This window comes from Osmerus mordax, chromosome 7 (assembly GCF_038355195.1).
Source record: "Osmerus mordax isolate fOsmMor3 chromosome 7, fOsmMor3.pri, whole genome shotgun sequence".
Classification (NCBI taxonomy): domain Eukaryota; kingdom Metazoa; phylum Chordata; class Actinopteri; order Osmeriformes; family Osmeridae; genus Osmerus; species Osmerus mordax.
The window spans coordinates 12,481,560-12,500,645 of record NC_090056.1 but is presented as its reverse complement, the minus strand read 5'-3'; the positions used below and the strand labels follow the sequence as shown (position 1 = coordinate 12,500,645).

Genomic DNA, 19,086 nt, shown 5'->3' with positions numbered 1-19,086 from the left:
ATGGTTGTAGAAACGGTATTGACCATTGACCATTTTGAAGCAAAGAACTATGTTTTTATTGTATTCACATGCCAATCAAATACAAATACGTAATTCAGGAGTAATATGAAGCTTAAAAAGTAAAAATAAAGCTGTTGTCAATAATAGCAAAAGTAACAATTTTAAAGAGCATAGGACAAATACAGATAGGTGTAACAATGCTGACTATTGCGGCTTAGGCTCCATGTTGTAAAAGAAATTGTGTTCAAGTTTAAGGCCAATTGCAACACTTACAGCTGTCATCAAAGACAAGGCCAGCCGGGCAGTTTTGAACCCAGGTGATGTCGTTGGCACATTGGTAGAAAGACCCTGGAGCATCAGGCTTTGGATACAGCCCACCAGGCCGGCCCACACAGAATTCCCCGCTTAATGCCTTGTCTGGAGTCTGTGCCCCTGGCTTACTGGTAGCAGTTGCCTTGTCTGGAGTCTGTGCCCCTGGCTTACTGGTAGCAGTTGCCTTGTCTGGAGTCTGTGCCCCTGGCTTACTGGTAGCAGTTGCCTTGTCTGGAGTCTGTGCCCCTGGCTTACTGGTAGCAGTTGCCTTGTCTGGAGTCTGTGCCCCTGGCTTACTGGTAGCAGTTGTCTTGTCTGGAGTCTGTGCCCCTGGCTTACTGGTAGCAGTTGCCTTGTCTGGAGTCTGTGCCCCTGGCTTACTGGTAGCAGTTGCCTTGTCTGGAGTCTGTGCCCCTGGCTTTAGGGTGGTTGTAGATTGCAGTGGAGGGACTCCTAGGAAAACATTTGTAAAAAGTTGTACTTATAAGTGTAATTAAATAATAATTATTCAAGATACCAAGAGTATCATGAATCTTCATGACTGAAGAACCATAAGATGTTCAAGATATGAATGTTCTACAGAATGTGCTTTACCAGTATCAAGGAGTCCCTTGAGATGCCTGATGAGGGGATAGTTCCCCTGTCCACAGAACTGTCCAGTAAAGTCATCAAGGTCCAGAGCCCAGACAAAAGCTCCTCCAAACTGGTTGTCTTTCATGTAACGAACCTTCAGAGAAAATGAGCAAAAACAGGAGGGAAGACTGATTAATGTACTGTACAGCTCTGGTTAATTGTAGTATCACTTTACCCTTCATACTGCTGTTACGGGACAACATATAGTACCTTGGTCTCAAAGCTCTCTTTGTTGTCAAATCCCACCCACTCATTTCTTTTAGTAGCATAGGGAACCTTCTGGCTATCAATCCAATGGATAGTGCTTCCCGGAAGGAACGTGCAGATCTGAAACACAAAGAAGTCAGGTCACCTTGTATTATATTTCACCAACAAGGGTCACCCTTTCAGTTAGAGTTGTTTTAATGTGAAGTGTATCTGTGGGTAGTAAATATTTCCAGAGCCAGTGACTTAAAACATGTTATTGATGTGAACCTCATAGTAGGACCAGAAGCCAGCCTCCCTGGTGAACATTCCAGCTGCAGCAGGACCGCTGGTTGGGACTCCAACACCACTGGCCCCAGACGCAAGGCTAAATGTCCGCCCGTAGGTAGCAAAGCCCATTCTCAGCTTTTCCACAGGGACTCCTTGGTCTCGCCAGTACTTCATGGCAAAATCCTGAGAGAGATAAAAAGAAATAGTAAGTGTAAAAAAAATATATATGATAGTCTTTTTCATTAAACAAGCATTCATGAAAAGATGTTAACATAAATCTTGGTTCTCACTGTGTTAAAGAAGATTAGATCTCCTGTGTCATGGGAACCCTGGTAAAGGGGGCTGTTGTGTCCTGTTACACTCTCCCAGTTGCCGTGAAAATCATAGGTCATCACACTAATGAAGTCTAAATACCTGTTTTAAAAAGATGTCACACTTTTCACTGGCCTTTTCAAGTCAAATGTGTATTTTTTTAGTTAATCACACTTACTTTGCAATTTCTGCTATTTCATAACCAGCATCAATGGTTCCTTTTCCAGCAGCCACCGCTGCGGTGACCATCAGTCTGGGCTGTCCTGTCATAGTGCCCTCTGCCTCATAGGCCTTTAGGAGCTCCTAAACAACCAAGTGGAGTGGCCACATTGTATTACTATGTACCATGTATAGTTAATTTGTTAATCTATTCTATTCTGCTGTATTTCAGACCTGACACAGCAGTGTGAATCTCTGCTTGTCTCCTGGGGGGCTCCCTCGAGCTCCAGGGTACTCCCAGTCCAGATCCAAACCATCAAAACCATGTTTCCTCAGGAAGCTGATGGAGGACTGGATGAACTTCTGTCTGTTGGCTGGGGTCGACACCATCATACTGAACCTAATTGGAAAAGTGATCATAAAAATAGAAAAGTATGAATCACGTTAAAAAGGAGTAGAACAGTTAAACCTATTGTTATTTGTTATTTATGTAAATGAGAAAGTGAAATGTCCTACTGTTGAGTGCCGAAGTTCCATCCACCAACTGCCAGAAGTGTTTTGAGACCAGCATTTCTGTTGGACCACACAATTACAATTGTTTTGATTTGGGTCTGGTTACATTTGGTTTGCTAAACCAAATAAGTCATAAGAAAACAAACAACTTTAACTCCACACAATGCAGCTTATTATGAGCCTAATTCAACTTCTCTGTATGTGAAAGAAGATGCCAACCTGTCTTTGAGTGCATTGAAGGACTTGTAGAGAGTCTCATCGTTCCATTCGTAAGTGACAAGTTCGTTAGCCGGGTTGATGACAGAAAAAGCATAAATCAGGTGTGTGCACAGGTGTGGGTCAACATTATCAGGCGTGTACTTTCCTGCACCAGGTCTGTACTGGGACCAGTTGGTGAAGTAGCACACAAGTTGAGAGGAAGTACCTAGACACAGAAAGAATGTCTTAACATTCCGGGACAGCTATTTTTAGCAACAACCTGTAAATCCAGTTTTACAATATCATAAGAAAAAAAAAATCATCCTAAAATAGGCCTCAATTCAAGATGCTGCCTAATAAATGTATTTGCCATAGCAACAGTATATGATAGCTTACAAATACATTTGTAACATACTATTGTCAGGATTTAGTTGCACCGCTCAACTATTCAAAACATCACTCAAAAGGAGTGACTGTGACACTTATTCGATTAACACAACACCAAGTTAAAAACTACAGATTTAGGTCTAGCCAGAAATAATTTGGCAAGAGAGTAAACCTACCTATGTGGCACAAGGTCAGGAACAAACCTTCGAAAACAAGGTCAAAAGTCATTCGTTTTGCTAAATAATTAAGCAAACAAAACATAAAATATGTCAATCAAAATAATTATAGATAGCCTACCTGCTAGAGTGAGAAATCTCATGATGTGTGGGTTCGAACATTATGGAGGCGTGAGGGGAACATCGCTTATAAATAAGAAAAAAAGGGAAATAGGATGCTTTCTGCTGTCACAACCCCACCCACAAACAGCGACAATTGATAGGACGCTGGTCTGCAAGGGAGGGGGTCACCAACAATAGGAACTTCGTCACCAAATCTGTCAACAAGATAAAAATTGTTTACATTTATACAGGGGTGCAAACTCGTCACCTTTCGGCAAAATTCGCCGTTTTTGATCCAAAATAGGTATTTTGTGTGTTTCGTGTAGATCTGCAATATATATATATATATTTTTTTTTTGGGTGGGGGGGTCCTCCAAGTAATCTGCAAACGCAAACTGTCATGAATATTTTTTTCATGGTTTGCATTAGCATTTCGTGGCCACAGATTAGGATTTCGTGGCCACGGATTAGGATTTCGTGGGCACGAATTAGGATTTCGTGGTCACAAATTCTTTTTTTTCGGAAGTCATGTTTTAGGCTCCTGTAAGCAGTGGCGGAACCAGACTGGAACCCCGTGTTCGGATTGGTAAATAGCATCCGCACGGACCCAGTGCTGTTCGGAGCATACCACGCCCACCCTCTGCAGACAAATCCGTACAAATGCAGCGTAATGTAAACCATGCATAACTCATAAAAGCATCTGCTAAATGAATAAATGTAACTTATAAAATATAACATCTAAGATAACACAAAAGCGAATATCACAGTGCAGGTGTACCACTCATCAGCACTACCACAACAACAGGCCATCAATTAAAAGGTAACACAAAGTAGTACAGGAACTGTGAAACAAATGCAGATTGACAACTGTTACTTCAACTTTTTAAATTGTATTTAAGAATGCATGTCATGTAAAACAAATAGCGTTAAATTCAATTGAAATATCTAGTCACCTTCATTTGTTTCAATGACACGTAAATAAAGTAAGGTGTAGACTTAGTGTTATAACTGACCATGCTTGACAGGTTAAAACCAAAAATAGTCACTCAACATTTGTGTACATGTTGTATACATTTTGTTTAAGAGATTACGTGCATCTACACACCTCTGTAATTCTAGTGCTACAATAGATTCCATTCATAATAACTATTTAACACTAAAAGATCGAGCAATTGGACTGCTAGTAATTACAGACTGGGTCACAAAAAAAAAAACTCCCACTGTACAAGACTGTCAGTTGGTTGGGGATTCCAACATTGCTCAAGCATCCGACATGCAACTTCCTTTGTCCCTACAGATATTGTAATAATCACAAGACAAATATAGAGAGCCAGATAAGAAATGAAAACTTAGAACAGTTTACATGTGTTTGTTTGTCATTGATTATTCAATCATTTAGTTTTAATGTCCATTGAAGGCACAGGTCTCCAGTTTTGGTTTTACTGCATAATTTTTACACAAGTAATTTCAAAGGAAGTAAAGGGCATGTTACAATTTAAAATTATATAATTATATATATATATATATATATATATATAGGCATCCTAAAGCTATGGTAAACAGAACATTGTTAGAATGAAGTTGCTTAGAAGGACTGCACTTTACATTGGCCAATCACAGCAGTTGCATTTGTCATTGAAAACTAGGCCAATATGGCACTTTTGAACATAGGTGTTTCCATTGAAGCACTGGTAGAAGGAATTTGCATCATCATTGTTGCTGTAGAGACCGTCGTCCTTCCCCCCACAGAAACCACTGATGTTTGGGGTTGTGGGGGTGGCAGTTGAGGAGGCAGGGTTGGAGGTGTTGGGGCCCACACTTCCAGTTGTTGTCACAACTGGTGGACGAACAGTCGTTGATGGTAGGGGTGGCAAGTCTGTCAAGTACAAAGGGATAATGAGAGAACATAGTAGGCTGTCTATACAGTACTGTATACTGTATAGAAAATCAATTTTGGGTACACTCTGCTGCTCTTGTAAAAGTGTGTGTTCTGAAAGGTTTGCATACCCGAGGACAGAAGAGAGCGCAGATGACTAATGAGGGGATAGTTCCCCTGTCCACAGAACTGTCCGGAAAAGTCATCAAGATCCAGAGCCCAGATAAAAGCTCCACCAAACTTGTTGTCTTTCAAAAAGTGAGCCTTTGAAAAGTAATTTTAGAACATAAATGCACTATTATTTGCTTCTGAAGATGTGACATCACCATAATGTTTTTGGGAAAGCCATTAGATCAGTCTGTCATTACCTTGATCTCAAAACTCTCCCTGTTGTCAAATCCAACCCACTCATTTCCTTTAGTAGCATATGGGACCTTTTGCTCCTTAATCCACTGAATGGTGGTTCCTTTGAGGAAAGTGCAGATCTGGAAAAAGATTATGTATTGTAGGGCTGAATGAGGAGGTACCTTTTTTACTTTAACCACATGATAAGGGAGGAGAGTTCCTTATTCTGTTTGAATAGGTAAATAAATGGCCTTGATTATACGGTACAACCCACATCCTCAGAAGAGTGATCACACCAGTTGGACAAGAAGATGATTACAACAATTCCAAAAATATGACCAAATACAAAATCTAAAATCCCAGTGCATTAGGCAGTCATTTTATTTTATTTCTTAGAACTCACGTTGAGCTTAACCACTGACCTCATAATACGACCAGAAGCCAGCTTCAATCGTGTATGTTCCAGCAGAAGCGGGTCCGCTTGCTGGGGCTCCAACATCACTGGCTGCAGATGTTGTGCGGAATGTGCGCCCATAGGTGGCAAAGCCCATCATGAGCTTTTCCACAGGGGCCCCCTGATCTCTCCAGTACTTCATAGCAAAGTCCTGAGGGAAAAGACAAAGGATAATACATTAACCACTTGTAAAAAGAACAAGTATATAATACTACTGATAAGTTTACCATTAGCTTCTATCATGTCTGAATAGTTTTACTCACAACATTGAAGTAGGCCAGTTCTCCTGTATCTGAGGAGCTAGTGTACAGGGGACTGTTATGGCCTGTGACTGGGTCCCAAGCCCCATGGAGATCATAGCTCATCACATTGATGAAGTCCAGGTATCTGTCACACAAACATACAGACAGATGGACAGACGGTCAGACAGCTTCAAATCTGTTATAAAAAGAAACCAATAGTATTATGTGGATACTCCAATAGAAGCTGAACCTCACTTGGCAATCTCAGCAATCTGATAACCATTGTCAATGTTTCCTTTCCCAGCAGCCACTGCAGCAGTTACCAATAGCCTTGGTCTCCTTGTGTCAGTTGCCTCCTTCTCAAATGCCTCAAGTATTTCCTAAAACCACAGACAAATGAGAGTTCAGCACATAGTGGACCACCCAAAGAAGGTGTACAAAATGTCTCAAACTGACCTGACACAGCAGTGTGAATCTTTGCTTGTCTTCTGGGGGGCTCCCTCGAGCTCCAGGGTACTCCCAGTCCAGATCCAAACCATCAAAACCATGTGTCCTCAGGAAGCTGATGGAAGACTGGATGAACTTCTGTCTGTTGGCTTTTGATGATACCGTGATGGTAAACCTGGGGGCATAGTGTTTAGTCAAATGTTTTCATTATATTCATTACTAAGGATGTGGTTTTTTCTTTATCATCATTATGAAATAAATGTGAGCCAACTCACTGAGTGGTTCCAAAGTTCCATCCTCCAACAGCCAACAGAGTCTTCAGTGCAGGGTTTCTGACAAACAAAGTACATTCCACAGCAGATTATGGCTATGATTTATGACAGAAGGATAACGTGTTTTGTTGACAGCGGGACAACATTTAGTTTTTTTTAGATCTTTTATCTAGTTTTCCAATGATGTAGGTTAGTGTGATAGACTCACACTTTCTTCAGGTCATTGAAGGACCTGTAGAGGGTCTCATCATTCCACTCATAGGTGACTAGCTCGTTAGCATGGTTGATGATTGAAAAGGCATAGATCAGGTGGGTGCAAAGATGTGGGTCCACGTTGGAAGGAAGGTATCTCCCACTACCTTGTCTGTATTGTGACCAGTTTGTGAAGTAACAAACCAGTTTGGTAGAGGACACTAGACAAAAACAAAGTTTTAGGCTTCACATCAGAATAGTTGGTTTTAGAATAATGTACTATGTTACGGAAAAAATATTATCGAGTAGTGTTATAATATGACATACCTAGTTGAAAGCACATCAACAGGGACAATCCTTGGAGAGAAAAATGTACAGTTAATATGTTGCATATGTATTGTCCTGTTATAGTCTGATATTAATGATCACTGACAACATATTGTAACCTATGTGACTGTCACAAGTAGAATTACCAGACAGAAGTGATAATCTGGCCATGGTGAGATTGTAGTCCTTGGTTCACAGTGCCTTAACTGTCAAACAGGAGAGATTGTTGTATATATTGTAACCCATAAAGATGGCCTACACTGACACTACACATATTTGTCCAATTGAAAAGTAGTGACATTGTTAACTATATTTACAATACAATTTTAGCTGTAAGAAATAATAATATGGTGCAATGTTCTTACCTGGTCCTCAGAGAATGCACGTGGCTCTCTCCCTCTAATATGTCCCTCATTATATAGAGTGATGATAAGAGGGGGACAAAGGCTACATGGTGATACCCAGTCTAGTAGGACACAATTTGCTTTTTTGTTTCACATTATTAATAATCAGCACACTATCTTTCTCATAGTTCAGTTAGTCAGCTTCACAAGGTGTTAATACTAAGAATGGTACTAGATAAAAATCTTTATGGACAGATAAGTGAAAGATGACACTTAAGGTAGCAAGGTAACATAGAACATCCTTCTATTTTCTTTGCATTAGCATTATGTAAGACCCAGTCCAATGTATAACCTGGTCAACTGGTCATAAAAACATTGGTATTGGTTGTTAGATAAGATTTTTTATTCTTATTTTTCCTTACCTGATCAGTTTTTTTTGGCTGAAAAAAAAGGGTTATCTTTCAGTGGGTTGGGCAGGCTCAGATATCCTACACAAACCATATGATAGGATCAACAACTCAAAATATACTACCCTGTTTTTCTAGTGTTCCAGAGTTTAGCAGCAAAGGTTTGCTTCAATTGGGTGAACGCATTATTCTTTGTCTCAAAAATAGGAATGGATTCTGATCACATGACAAATTAAAACAAGTTAAACATTTCCACCAACTTCAATCAAATGATTCCAAATGTGACAAATACCACTGAATATTTGTTGTCTTTGTCCTGCTCAAAATACAAAAAGTACACAGTTAAGGAGATGCCATCAAAACAAGCTCTTTATTAGCAAACATGACACAAAAGTGTATTTAGACGTCCAAATAAAAGGTTTAGAAGGATGATATTTAAATGTTTCTGAGTAGTAGGATACAGGATTGTTTTACAGTGAGATAAAATTGGCTTTATGACTGCTTTATAGTATGTTAAACTCTCCAATCTCTCCTGTACTACTGATATGCCTTTAGTCCGACAGGCTGTATCAGGCTGGACCAATTGTCCCAGATTAGAGCTTTATCATTCTTTACCATATCACCAAGTACATTATGTTACCCTCATTTTTCACACTACAGCATCTTCTGGAGTTGGATAATTAGGCCCAATTAGTCAATGCTTTGAAGATGATCCTTAGACTGTACTTTATAAAGATGAAAACATTATGTAATCAATGAAGTAATTCATTTATTGCCAGAGTGATGATATGTGTTAACACTGTCCCTGTTGCAACCAAGGAAAACTAATCATCATGTAAGAGCAGTGTTTATGGTCTTAGAAGGGAAAGTACATGAATTACAATCAGCCTAAAACTAAAAAAGTTAAGTCTGTATTGATTAAATGTGTTGATGTGATTTAAGTAAACCAAATTCTCTAGTGGTGTTAGTGCATGAAGCGCTCTCAGCTCCCTTCGCATATTAACATTGTATTGAGAAACCGTCAGCACACCTAGAAGATGTTCATACTGCAAATGCACAATGCTGTGTAATGCTGATGTAACATCAGGCATATTTGATCCTGATTACCTATTGCCAAAGTATCATGATAATGACAACATCTGCAAGATTTCTGCTTCCTAAATTAATGTTAAACAATTACAGGTTTTAAGAGAATGTGGTAATTGAGAGATAAAATATATGCACAATGGTCCTAAACAATGAAAATGCTTTTATCAACATGATAAACCTGTCCACTTTAATGCCCTTGATATACAGAATATATTTTCATTAGTGGTTTCAAAGCACAACACGATGCAAACCGTAGCTCATAACAAACAGACATTCATCCACAAGCACACACACACACTCATTTACTCATGCACACACACACGCACACACACAACTACAAAAAGTGACTAACTACAGATCAATATTTTGAAGAAAAGCTCCCAATGTATAATGCACAATCCAGATATGTGTCACCTTGCCTGCAGTTCCACCTCACACCCTTGTTAAATGGCTGCAGTATCGTATCCCAAAACCCAGTGTCAATGCAGACCAAGGTGAAAAGGGACCAAGGGAAAACTTGGGGCTCAGGCATTACTGTTCTCTGAGCTTAGGCCAATCAGAAGACAGATGATTTGTGTCTATGAGACTTCTGGCTGTAAGCAGATGGTCCCACCATGATCCCTTCTCCATGGTGTAATGTTCTGCCAGAGGCCGTTCACATGGGTTACCTTGTGTCCAAAGCCAGTCAGCCAGTCATGGCTTGAAAAGGCTTGTTGTGTTGCTGCAGATTACGCCAGTGAGTAGATGGCGTTCATAGGTGAGTGAATCTCCAGGCTCTCACTGTAATCCATTTCCTCCCTGACATCCTTTCTGCTTCCTGTGTACTGGCCAATAAAGGAACCATCCTCATTGAACTCAATCTCCCCTCCATCCCCATAGTCCACAAGACTGTCGTCACTCTCCGTGTGTTTCATCATGGAGTCCACAGTTGCCTGGCCCCTCTGCCTCTCTTCCTCTCTGGGAGACACAACATCAGAGTACAAGTATCAGAGGACATCAGAGTACGAGTATAAGAGGACATCAGAGTACGAGTATCAGAGGACATCAGAGTACGAGTATAAGAGGACATCAGAGTATGAGTATAAGAGGACATCAGAGTACGAGTATCAGAGGACATCAGAGTACGAGTATAAGAGGACATCAGAGTATGAGTATCAGAGGACATCAGAGTACGAGTATAAGAGGACATCAGAGTACGAGTATAAGAGGACATCAGAGTACGAGTATCAGAGGACATCAGAGTACGAGTATAAGAGGACATCAGAGTACGAGTATAAGAGGACATCAGAGTACGAGTATAAGAGGACATCAGAGTACGAGTATCAGAGGACATCAGAGCAGAACGGCTCAACACTCTGCCCAACATCCAGCCCAACATACTGAAACGTATTGTCCAGATTATGTTGCTGAGCTACTCTATTGGCTTCCTGTTTTACTATCCATTTTTGTATTTCCATGTTGGTCTATTAATTCCCATCTACTGTGATTAGAGTATTTATTTAGCTGTTTCGTTGTTTTGATAGAGTGGTACCTACCGTCTAGAGTAGGGAAGGGTGGAGACGCGAGCTATCCTGTAACATTCATAAGAGTAATGTGAGAGTGATGACGTACACTGACTTAGGTAGTTCAGAAATCTATCAAAATTGAATACACTTTGCTAAATAAGTCACAACAAACTTTGTCTGTGAGAAACAGTTCAATGTTCAGACAGCAGATCCATTAAGGTGGACCATATGTATTACAAAAAATATGAGTTGAAAACAGTCTTAACCTAACAGTTGAAGTGGTGTCAATGGTGTCAATATGTCACGGTTTAGTAATTTCATACCTTTCCAGAGACCTTGTATGGTCCAATGCGAAAGGAGGAGGGATGAACATTTGGAAAGAAAATGTACGTTTCCAGAATAGATAGAACACATGGGGATGAAATATCAGGAGGTTATCAGGAACAAGGACATTATTGGGTAACGTCTAACATTAAGTTGCTCCTTTTTATTTTAAAACATTTCCTATGATACAACTACGTGTACAATAACATATACAGTAAAGAGCAAATTAAGGTAAGGAGTTCACCACTGTAATTATATCGTCACAATGATAATGCTGTGCATGTTGTTAGAAGATGATGAAATTTTTTCATTCAAGGCACTTCCATGTATACTGTGTCTGCAGAACACAGCGAACGTTTTCTGGTACTGTGTGAAACACACTAAACTTTAGCATTTCTGTGCTCATGCTAGTCCACTGTATTCAGGTAGCCTTCTGCTATAATACTTACCGATAGTCAAATGATCCCTCCTGATCTTTGTCATCCACTGTTTCAAGTGGAACATCTTTCTTGTCCCGTACTGAGAAGTAAACCATTTTGTTACATGACTCAGCACACTATTATTCACTAAGTAGGGAGCCAGTGTTTATCTCAGAGATGCTCCTGATGAAGTACCTGGGTATTTTCCTCCACGACTCCTCTTGATAAAGCATACCACCAGGAGGATGAGTACGATTAAAGCCACAGCACACATCACACCAATAAACCAGCCCTTAGTCGACAAGTCCACCTGGTCCCGAGCGTAAGCTGCATATATTCATACACACACACAAACAAGCACGCACACACAAACACACACACAAGTAAGAAAGCACAGGCATTCATGGATACATCTCCACACTATCATCGAGTCATTGAGGAAATCATTCTTTATCATTCACTATAGTAGACTTGTGTACATTGTACTCTACCTTCGGTGGTGTAATGAGGTGATTCCTCAGTGTACCATTCTCCTATCCCCACCTGAGTGTGGGCCGCCAGGGAGAAAGTGTAGCGAGTGTAGCGGTCGTACCGCCTCACTGAAAAACTGGTCACGTTTGGAGGGAATTCTTCAGTGCGCAAAGGCTCTCCTCTGGTGGCATTCACTGTCGAGGGTACACTTAGAACAGTTAGAAAACTCAAGGCTCATCTAGTTTTACCACTCAATGTCGCCACTTTACTTTCCCAAGAAATTACAATTCCGACCCAGCTGTCTGGTACATGAGTACACTTACCGCCCTACTTGTGTGCTACTTGTGTGTACTTGTGGACCTTCCTGATGCTATTTTGCCTACCTACCTGTAATATGAGTGCATTTAAGTGCCTACATGTCTGGTACTTGAGGCTGTATCCAGTGATGATGCCATTGGGCTCTGCAGGCAGGTCCCAGTCCACATATATGGTGTCCAGATGTCTCTGCTGAATCCTGAAGGACGTTGGTGCTGATGGAACTACAGATGTAGAACAGGAGAACAGATGGAACCGAAACACTGCGGCTCAAAAAACACAACTTGCCTTGGTAAAAGAGATAGTAGGACAATGAGTTTTTAAATCTATTTTGGGTTTCTTGATCAGGGAAACCTCCAGGCCCCAGTAACACTGTTTATCTTACCTCCCTCAGGTGTGGAGAACTGTATAGTGTTGCTGGGCGGGCCTTCATAGCGGTTGTTGGCCACCACTATGTACATCTTATAGTTGCTGTAGGCAAATAAGTCAGACAGGATCCCAGAGTATTCTTGGTCACCGACTGGGAAGGTTTTAGACTTCATAGCCCTGCTGACACTTAGCCACCGTAGCTGACTACTGTCTCTCCAGAAGTACACCTGAGGTATACAGACAAAATACATGCAGGCCCATGTCAGTAATGTCTGTTTTAATCCTCTACAATAACAATATGAAAGGCCAGTTTAAATGAAGTTTTTATGAGACTCTTTCCCAAGCCATGAAGTGCAGTTCTCTGACCTTGTACTCCTTTGGTTCTCCCATGATAGAGTTTCGAGACACTGGGTCCCAGTGAACCTCTACTTGGTCGCTCTCTATGTTGGACACACGCAGGTTGAGGGGAGCAGCCAGAGGGCCTGGGAAACACAAAGAGGTACAGGAACAAACTGAGCACAGTATGAGTCACTATCACTAGATTTTCCAAATCCTCTCTCCTCTCCTCTCCTTTAACTGTAAACAGTGTGAAAAAAAGGTTTAAAAAAATTATTGAAAGGTTTAAAAAATAATTGTTGAAAAAAATATAAAAAAATATGTTTAGAAAGGTTGAAAAAAAACGTCAACCAATAAATAATAAATCCCCCAAAAGTTTACTCTACTATACTCTAATGTACTCTTTTGTACTCTGCTCTGCTTTAATCTACTCTGTTTTAGGCTTCTCTGTTCTCTCTCATCCAGTGGCGAAAATCTGCTATCAATTTTGGTGTGGACAATTATATGACATTTTCTCAAGAGCAATTCCTGAAGGGGACACCAAAATTACTGTAGAACACATAGCCTACATTTTAATACGTTAAATGTATATTATTTATATAATTTAAATGTTTACAGTGATTTACTGGGGAGGACAAATCATATTTTTCCCAGGATGGAGGGGGGGGGGGGGGGGTGTCCCCTGTCCCCCCCGGGATTTTCGCCTATGCTGTCATCAACCCAACTCAAAACCCAGATAACTGCAGCTACACTCTTAAATGTGAAGATATTCTTGTTCAAACTATGGCTTTAAGGGTACTTACGGTCTTCTCCTGAGTAGCCAATGATAACCGGAGACTCTGGGCCAAGGCCAAAGTCATTGAAAGCCTGGACCTTGATCTCATATGGGGTGAAGGTGTCTGTGTCATATATGTAGTATCTCAGCCACTTTGTTGTGGCATTCTTCCACTCCTCTCTGGAGTCTCTCCTTCTCCACCAAACCAGATATTTCAGGTAGGGGCCGTTCCAGTCTCTGCTGTTCAAAGGCTGTACCACAGAACAGACAGAAGCCTCTTGTCAGTAAAGATGTGACTCATTATTTCTGGATGTCTGAATCACAATAAATAAATCTTCACACTCTTGTAAATTGAATAAGGGAAGACTCATCACCTCCCAACTGATCTCCATGTTGTTTCTCCATGTACCCACTCCTTTGATATTCTTGGGGATGGCATCAGGAGCTAAAACAGTGGAGAGGCATGAAATCCTCTCATTTATTACTAATTGAGTCTAAACTATTAACCAATATGCATCATTCAGCCACAGAAACATTTGACCCACGTGCACCACTGGTCTGGAAACGCATGGAAGAGCGACTGGGCCTACTGGAGCCGATTTCGTTGATTGCAATGACCCGGAATTCATAGTTGGTGAAAGGTGAGAGCTGCAGGATGACAGAGTTAAGGTTTCCAGGGTAGGTTGAGAGGTTTCTCCACTTTCCTGGCAACCAATCATCTTCATCATACTGAACAAGGTACTCTGAGGGGGTAGCCAAAAAGAAGACGCTAGTCACTTACATATGTCCAGTTAACAGTCACGGTACAAAAACACATTGAGTAAGATAATAGGTAATGGCTGTTACCTTTGACAGGGCTGTGATTGCTATCTCCAGGAATCCAGGACAGTCTCACACTGCGCTCATAAGGGTCAGACAACTCCAGGTTGGTGGGTGGATCTGGGCGGTCTGTGAGAGAGGGTAAAACACTTCTGATACACACTTGTTCAGATTGAGTGGATAAATACTGTGCAAGAGTTAATTGTATACATCCTACCCATAACCAAGAGCTGGGCAGAGGCCGAGCTCTCATCTATGTCTGTCTTTATTATGCAGGTGTAGGTGCCCTCATCTGCTCTGTTCACGCCTGCTATCACCAGCGAGGATTCATCCAGTGTCACTCTGAGGAGCACAAACAGGAAATGACTCAGGTGATGCCTGGCGTTTCGGAAGAGTTTCATGAACATACAATAAAGCACTAGATGGAAGTTCTTGCCTCCAGCTTAGTGTGAGCAACGCTTTGTTTTTCATCCAGGTAGTGGTGATGGAGAGAGAGACGTCATGTTTTTCCTTGCATTCCAGCCGAACGTCACTGCCACGCAACACTCTCATGTTTTCTGGCCGCTGAACGATCTTAGTGGGTTCTAAGCAAACGATAGCAATGTAAACATGACCAAACTGCTGTGCATACAGTACGTGTCTCATATACAGTATGTGGCCTTCATGGGAAATCACCTTTGACCTCCAGTCGGACCTGGATTTCCTCTCTCCCTGCGAGGTTGCTCACCACACACAGGTACGTTCCCTGGTCCTCCACATGAGTGCGTCTTATCTCCAAGGTCCCGTTGTTTAGAACTTTGAAACGGTTTCCCTCCAGGTTACCCTGACCATATTTTGACCTGTGAACACACACACACACACATAACACACATTACACACATGTGCACACAGTATGGGCTACTTTAGTAATATAGGAGATTCTGAAGACAAAGGGCTTGTTTTCACCATCTCAAGTCAGGTACAGGTGAGCCAAAATAACGACAGTGCAGGGCGGTACGAGTGCCCTCCACCACCATCATCAGCTCGTTCCTGGGTGTCAGGATACGAGGGGTGGCATCTACAGATAAGACACAGAGCAGAATCTTTCTTTGTGAAGACTTTGATCCTGTAATCTACAGTACACTGACATTCTATGAATGGGTAAACTAAATAATATGGTATCTTACGCAATACGTTGACAAATGCATTGGCCAGCAGGTAGCCATACTGGTTGGAGGTGTTGCACTGGTAGACAGCAGTGTTCATTACATTTACTGAGCGGAAGATCAACGTATCCCCTGATAACTGCCTGCTGGGGTTGGGAGTGGCAGCTAGAGAAAAGATACAGAAAAAAAACTAAAGGACTTCAATCATCATAATGATAATCTTCTTTAGCTGAGGTAGATTCTGACTATGACCCTTAAATATTGTAGTCAGCAAGATGAGAGGCATATTGTGTCAAGTGTTTTTGCAGCTGCTTACTTTCGATTGGCTCTCCATTGATAAACCAGCTTGTAGTAGGCCGGGGGACACCATCAGCTCGGCACACCATCTCTCCATTCTCCTCAGGAGCCAACACCAGATCAGTGGGCTTCTCCAACCAGAATGGAGCCGCTGTTAAATACATAACCATGGACATACCTTACTGAGTAATACTGAATGTTGTCAGACGTTGTTGGGATGCCAACTTGGGATGAATCTAACCTTTAACTCGGACAGTTATGGTGTGTTCCACATATCCAATCTTGTTGGTGGCCGTGCACACATATTCACCCTGGTCCTCAAATGAAGCTTTAGATATTTGGATGAGCTTGTTGAAGTTCTTCACCTTCATGTTAGTCATGGATAGTGCATCTCCATCTTTGGTCCACCTGATGTGAGGGGTAGGACTGTGTGAACGGAACACAAGTTAACAACAGCTGAGCATCTGTTTGCTTCTTCGTCAGTCTTGTTTTGAGCCGAAGGTAAAGCTGAGCCTACGCACACTCCTGCAGCAACGCACTCCAGCAGCAGCTCCTCCCCCTGCAGGACGATGACGGTACTGGAGGTCCCCGTGGGAGACAGCAGGGTGGGGCCAGCCTCTGCCACCATACGAGCTGAGAAGAGAAGTGAGCAGAGCAGAACGCACACCATGACACCAAAGGAAGGAGCTCTCACTTATGTGAGTGTTGTCACAATCTGAGACCGGAACAATGTGGTGACTTCAGGAACTATCTGTCTTGAGGCAGATCAGTGGGGCCAGGTGGGTTAGTAGTTAATAGAAAATCAAATAAAAACAACCAGAGAAGCAGACCACACACTCACCGAGACACTATGGCCATTAGATTGGAGAGAACAAGATGAGTCATTTTAGGGGTTGTCTGAAATAAAACAATATGGAGTCTGTAAGATGTAAATTGATTTAAAAATACAGCATGGGAAAATCAAGTTGAGCCACAGTGAGAGTCAGTTAGTATTGTTAAGTTCACACTGTTGCTAAGCTGTACTTTGATGAAATTGTATTTGCTCTCTACGACTGGTTCATTTTGTCCTGTTGATCCTATTCATATGCATGTCAGTTTGTGTCAACACCAGCACAGCTCACTTGTTAGGACTTTGACCACGACAGGCATCTTCTGCTGGATGATGTTTTTGTAGGGGAAACGAGCGTTGCAGCAATAGTCGGTGGCCGAGTCGTTAATGAGAACATTGGAGAAGTAGAGATCTCCATTCACGCCCATGGACACCCTGCGGTCCTGCCGCACAGCCTGCATTGTGGGAACTGGAGTCTGAACGGGCCAGGTGAATGGCCTGGCATAGGAACCTGAAATACAAGAGTTTTGGGTGACTTCATGCATGCAAGTCCTGGTTTACGGGTGACCTGTTTGGGAGTTAAAATACTTTATGGCTAATAGTTCCATGAGACTCTTGTTATTCCACATGGTTCATCAGGACGGGAAACTAATAATTGTAATGTCCGGGACAACATCAGTCTTTTAACAAGCATAAGAGTTGGTTCATAGAGAGGCACTCACAGCTGGTCATCCAGAAGGTTACAGGTTTAGGTGGCCCGGGGGGAGGATTACAGGACAGCACCAGAGGAAGACCCACACTGACCACCACAGGCTCCAGCACCTCTCTGGGCCACAGGGGAGCCCCTGACAGGGACATAGGAGGGTACAAGATAGCTAACCTTTCTACTGTATATTCCTCTTAGAATACCTAAGTTGTGTATAAGGTTCATTTGTAACTTACTTGAGAGCCGCAGTACTATCTTGTTGGAATATGCTGAACCATACTCGTTGGAGGCGATGCACTGGTACTCCCCTTCATAGTCCTCTGGGTTGTTCCAAGCATTGATATCTAGTGTGCCTGAGCGTCTCCGCATCGATGTCTGCTGGTCCCGTGCCACGTTGAAATACTTACCATTACGCCTCCACGAAAAACTACGGCAATAAAGACAAGACAGAAAAGCTTGACATCTTGATGGGCAGCAAACTGTGGATTTTGAATGAGTGTAACGTGTTCTCACTAGGTACTTGTACATTCTCAAATTGTCAAAGGATCCTGGCGTATCACCAGAGATTTACATCAACAAACGTTCTTCGTTAATGTGATTCCCAGTCACACTGACTACAATGCCATATCACCGCTCTTGGTATTTTTTTTACTTGGCCTTGAAACTGTATTGTGTGTGAGAAGGATGTGTCAGCTCTTACATGGGCTGGGGGTTCCCTTTGGCCTCACATTCTATGACCATATTGTCTTTGGGGTCCACAATGTGGTCTTTCAATGACTGCTTTATGATGGTGGGGGGCTGGCGAACTGCAGGAGGAGAAGCACCGTCATGATCATGGCACATACATTTCACATCAGGAGGATGAACACACACCACAGTCTAACTAGGACACAGACGATTTCTTGGCTCACCTTCTACAGGGATGTCGATGGCAGACAGACTTCGCCATAGAAGCAGTAGAAGGACTGGTGTAATCAGTGTTCCCATCTTCACATTGAATGACTTTTGTTTCTCAAGTTGTCCTTAACTACAGTACACAATAATGAAAATCAGCCCCTTTCATGGGGCCAACAAAAATGATACAAGCAGCAATGTTTAATAGCCCGCCTAGACCTCCATACTGACATACATGCTGTTATAACAATAAACAGATTTGCCCAACACCAGACCAAACGCCAGGGCTGTAGGATCACTGTAGGATGGCTACAAAAAGGAATTTCATTACAGTGCTATATTAATATTTTGAATTTGTCTGTTTTTACAAACGCAAATATTACGTTAGATTAAAACCAGTTACTAAATCATTGTAAAACGTTCTTCTTGAAAATGAGCATTAAAAGTTCAATATTATTACCTTGTTTCATATGTACAAAATGTCCAGTAACATCAAATCAGGAACCCCTGCACTCCATCTCCATGACTGTTCAGTGCATTGATAACTTCCAATAATGAAATTTGTCACTTGAATGTCGCGGTCCAGTCAGGGAACAGATGCAAGTCACATAGCAGGAATCT

At 41.8% G+C, this 19,086-nt stretch overlaps 3 protein-coding genes across 4 annotated transcripts; all 3 read right to left on the bottom strand.

Annotated features, from left to right (window-relative positions):
• Nucleotides 1-36: 36 nt before the first annotated feature.
• Nucleotides 37-3,346, bottom strand: LOC136945435 (acidic mammalian chitinase-like). Of its 2 annotated transcripts, XM_067239246.1 has the most exons (12): nt 3,286-3,346; nt 3,165-3,191; nt 2,623-2,827; nt 2,407-2,463; nt 2,125-2,290; nt 1,910-2,034; nt 1,710-1,833; nt 1,420-1,602; nt 1,156-1,272; nt 907-1,039; nt 707-765; nt 135-454 (listed from the first exon to the last, which is right to left on the bottom strand). In XM_067239246.1, exons 1-12 carry the CDS (start codon nt 3,305-3,307, stop codon nt 251-253), a joined length of 1,422 nt encoding a protein of 473 aa, XP_067095347.1. In that variant the 5' UTR covers nt 3,308-3,346; the 3' UTR covers nt 135-250. The 2 variants fall into 2 exon arrangements, with proteins under 2 accessions (XP_067095346.1, XP_067095347.1); XM_067239245.1 differs by having other exon boundaries at nt 37-765.
• Nucleotides 3,347-4,174: 828 nt separating this feature from the next.
• On the bottom strand, nt 4,175-7,629 carry LOC136946296 (acidic mammalian chitinase-like). Its single transcript, XM_067240588.1, has 11 exons — nt 7,568-7,629; nt 7,422-7,451; nt 7,111-7,315; nt 6,906-6,962; nt 6,640-6,805; nt 6,439-6,563; nt 6,205-6,328; nt 5,910-6,092; nt 5,511-5,627; nt 5,274-5,406; nt 4,175-5,142 (listed from the first exon to the last, which is right to left on the bottom strand). Exons 1-11 carry the CDS (start codon nt 7,590-7,592, stop codon nt 4,868-4,870), a joined length of 1,440 nt encoding a protein of 479 aa, XP_067096689.1. The 5' UTR covers nt 7,593-7,629; the 3' UTR covers nt 4,175-4,867.
• A 901-nt stretch (nt 7,630-8,530) lies between these two features.
• Nucleotides 8,531-18,587, bottom strand: nfascb (neurofascin homolog (chicken) b). The gene is made up of 26 exons (XM_067240587.1): nt 18,483-18,587; nt 18,272-18,377; nt 17,808-17,998; nt 17,588-17,710; nt 17,158-17,376; nt 16,558-16,669; nt 16,278-16,462; nt 16,056-16,187; nt 15,761-15,904; nt 15,540-15,651; nt 15,270-15,433; nt 15,031-15,178; nt 14,812-14,936; nt 14,622-14,723; nt 14,321-14,518; nt 14,150-14,220; nt 13,804-14,026; nt 13,031-13,146; nt 12,681-12,891; nt 12,397-12,519; nt 12,001-12,174; nt 11,705-11,836; nt 11,540-11,609; nt 11,090-11,101; nt 10,797-10,832; nt 8,531-10,218 (listed from the first exon to the last, which is right to left on the bottom strand). Exons 1-26 carry the CDS (start codon nt 18,556-18,558, stop codon nt 9,990-9,992), a joined length of 3,534 nt encoding a protein of 1,177 aa, XP_067096688.1. The 5' UTR covers nt 18,559-18,587; the 3' UTR covers nt 8,531-9,989.
• Between the last annotated feature and the right edge of the window lie 499 nt (nt 18,588-19,086).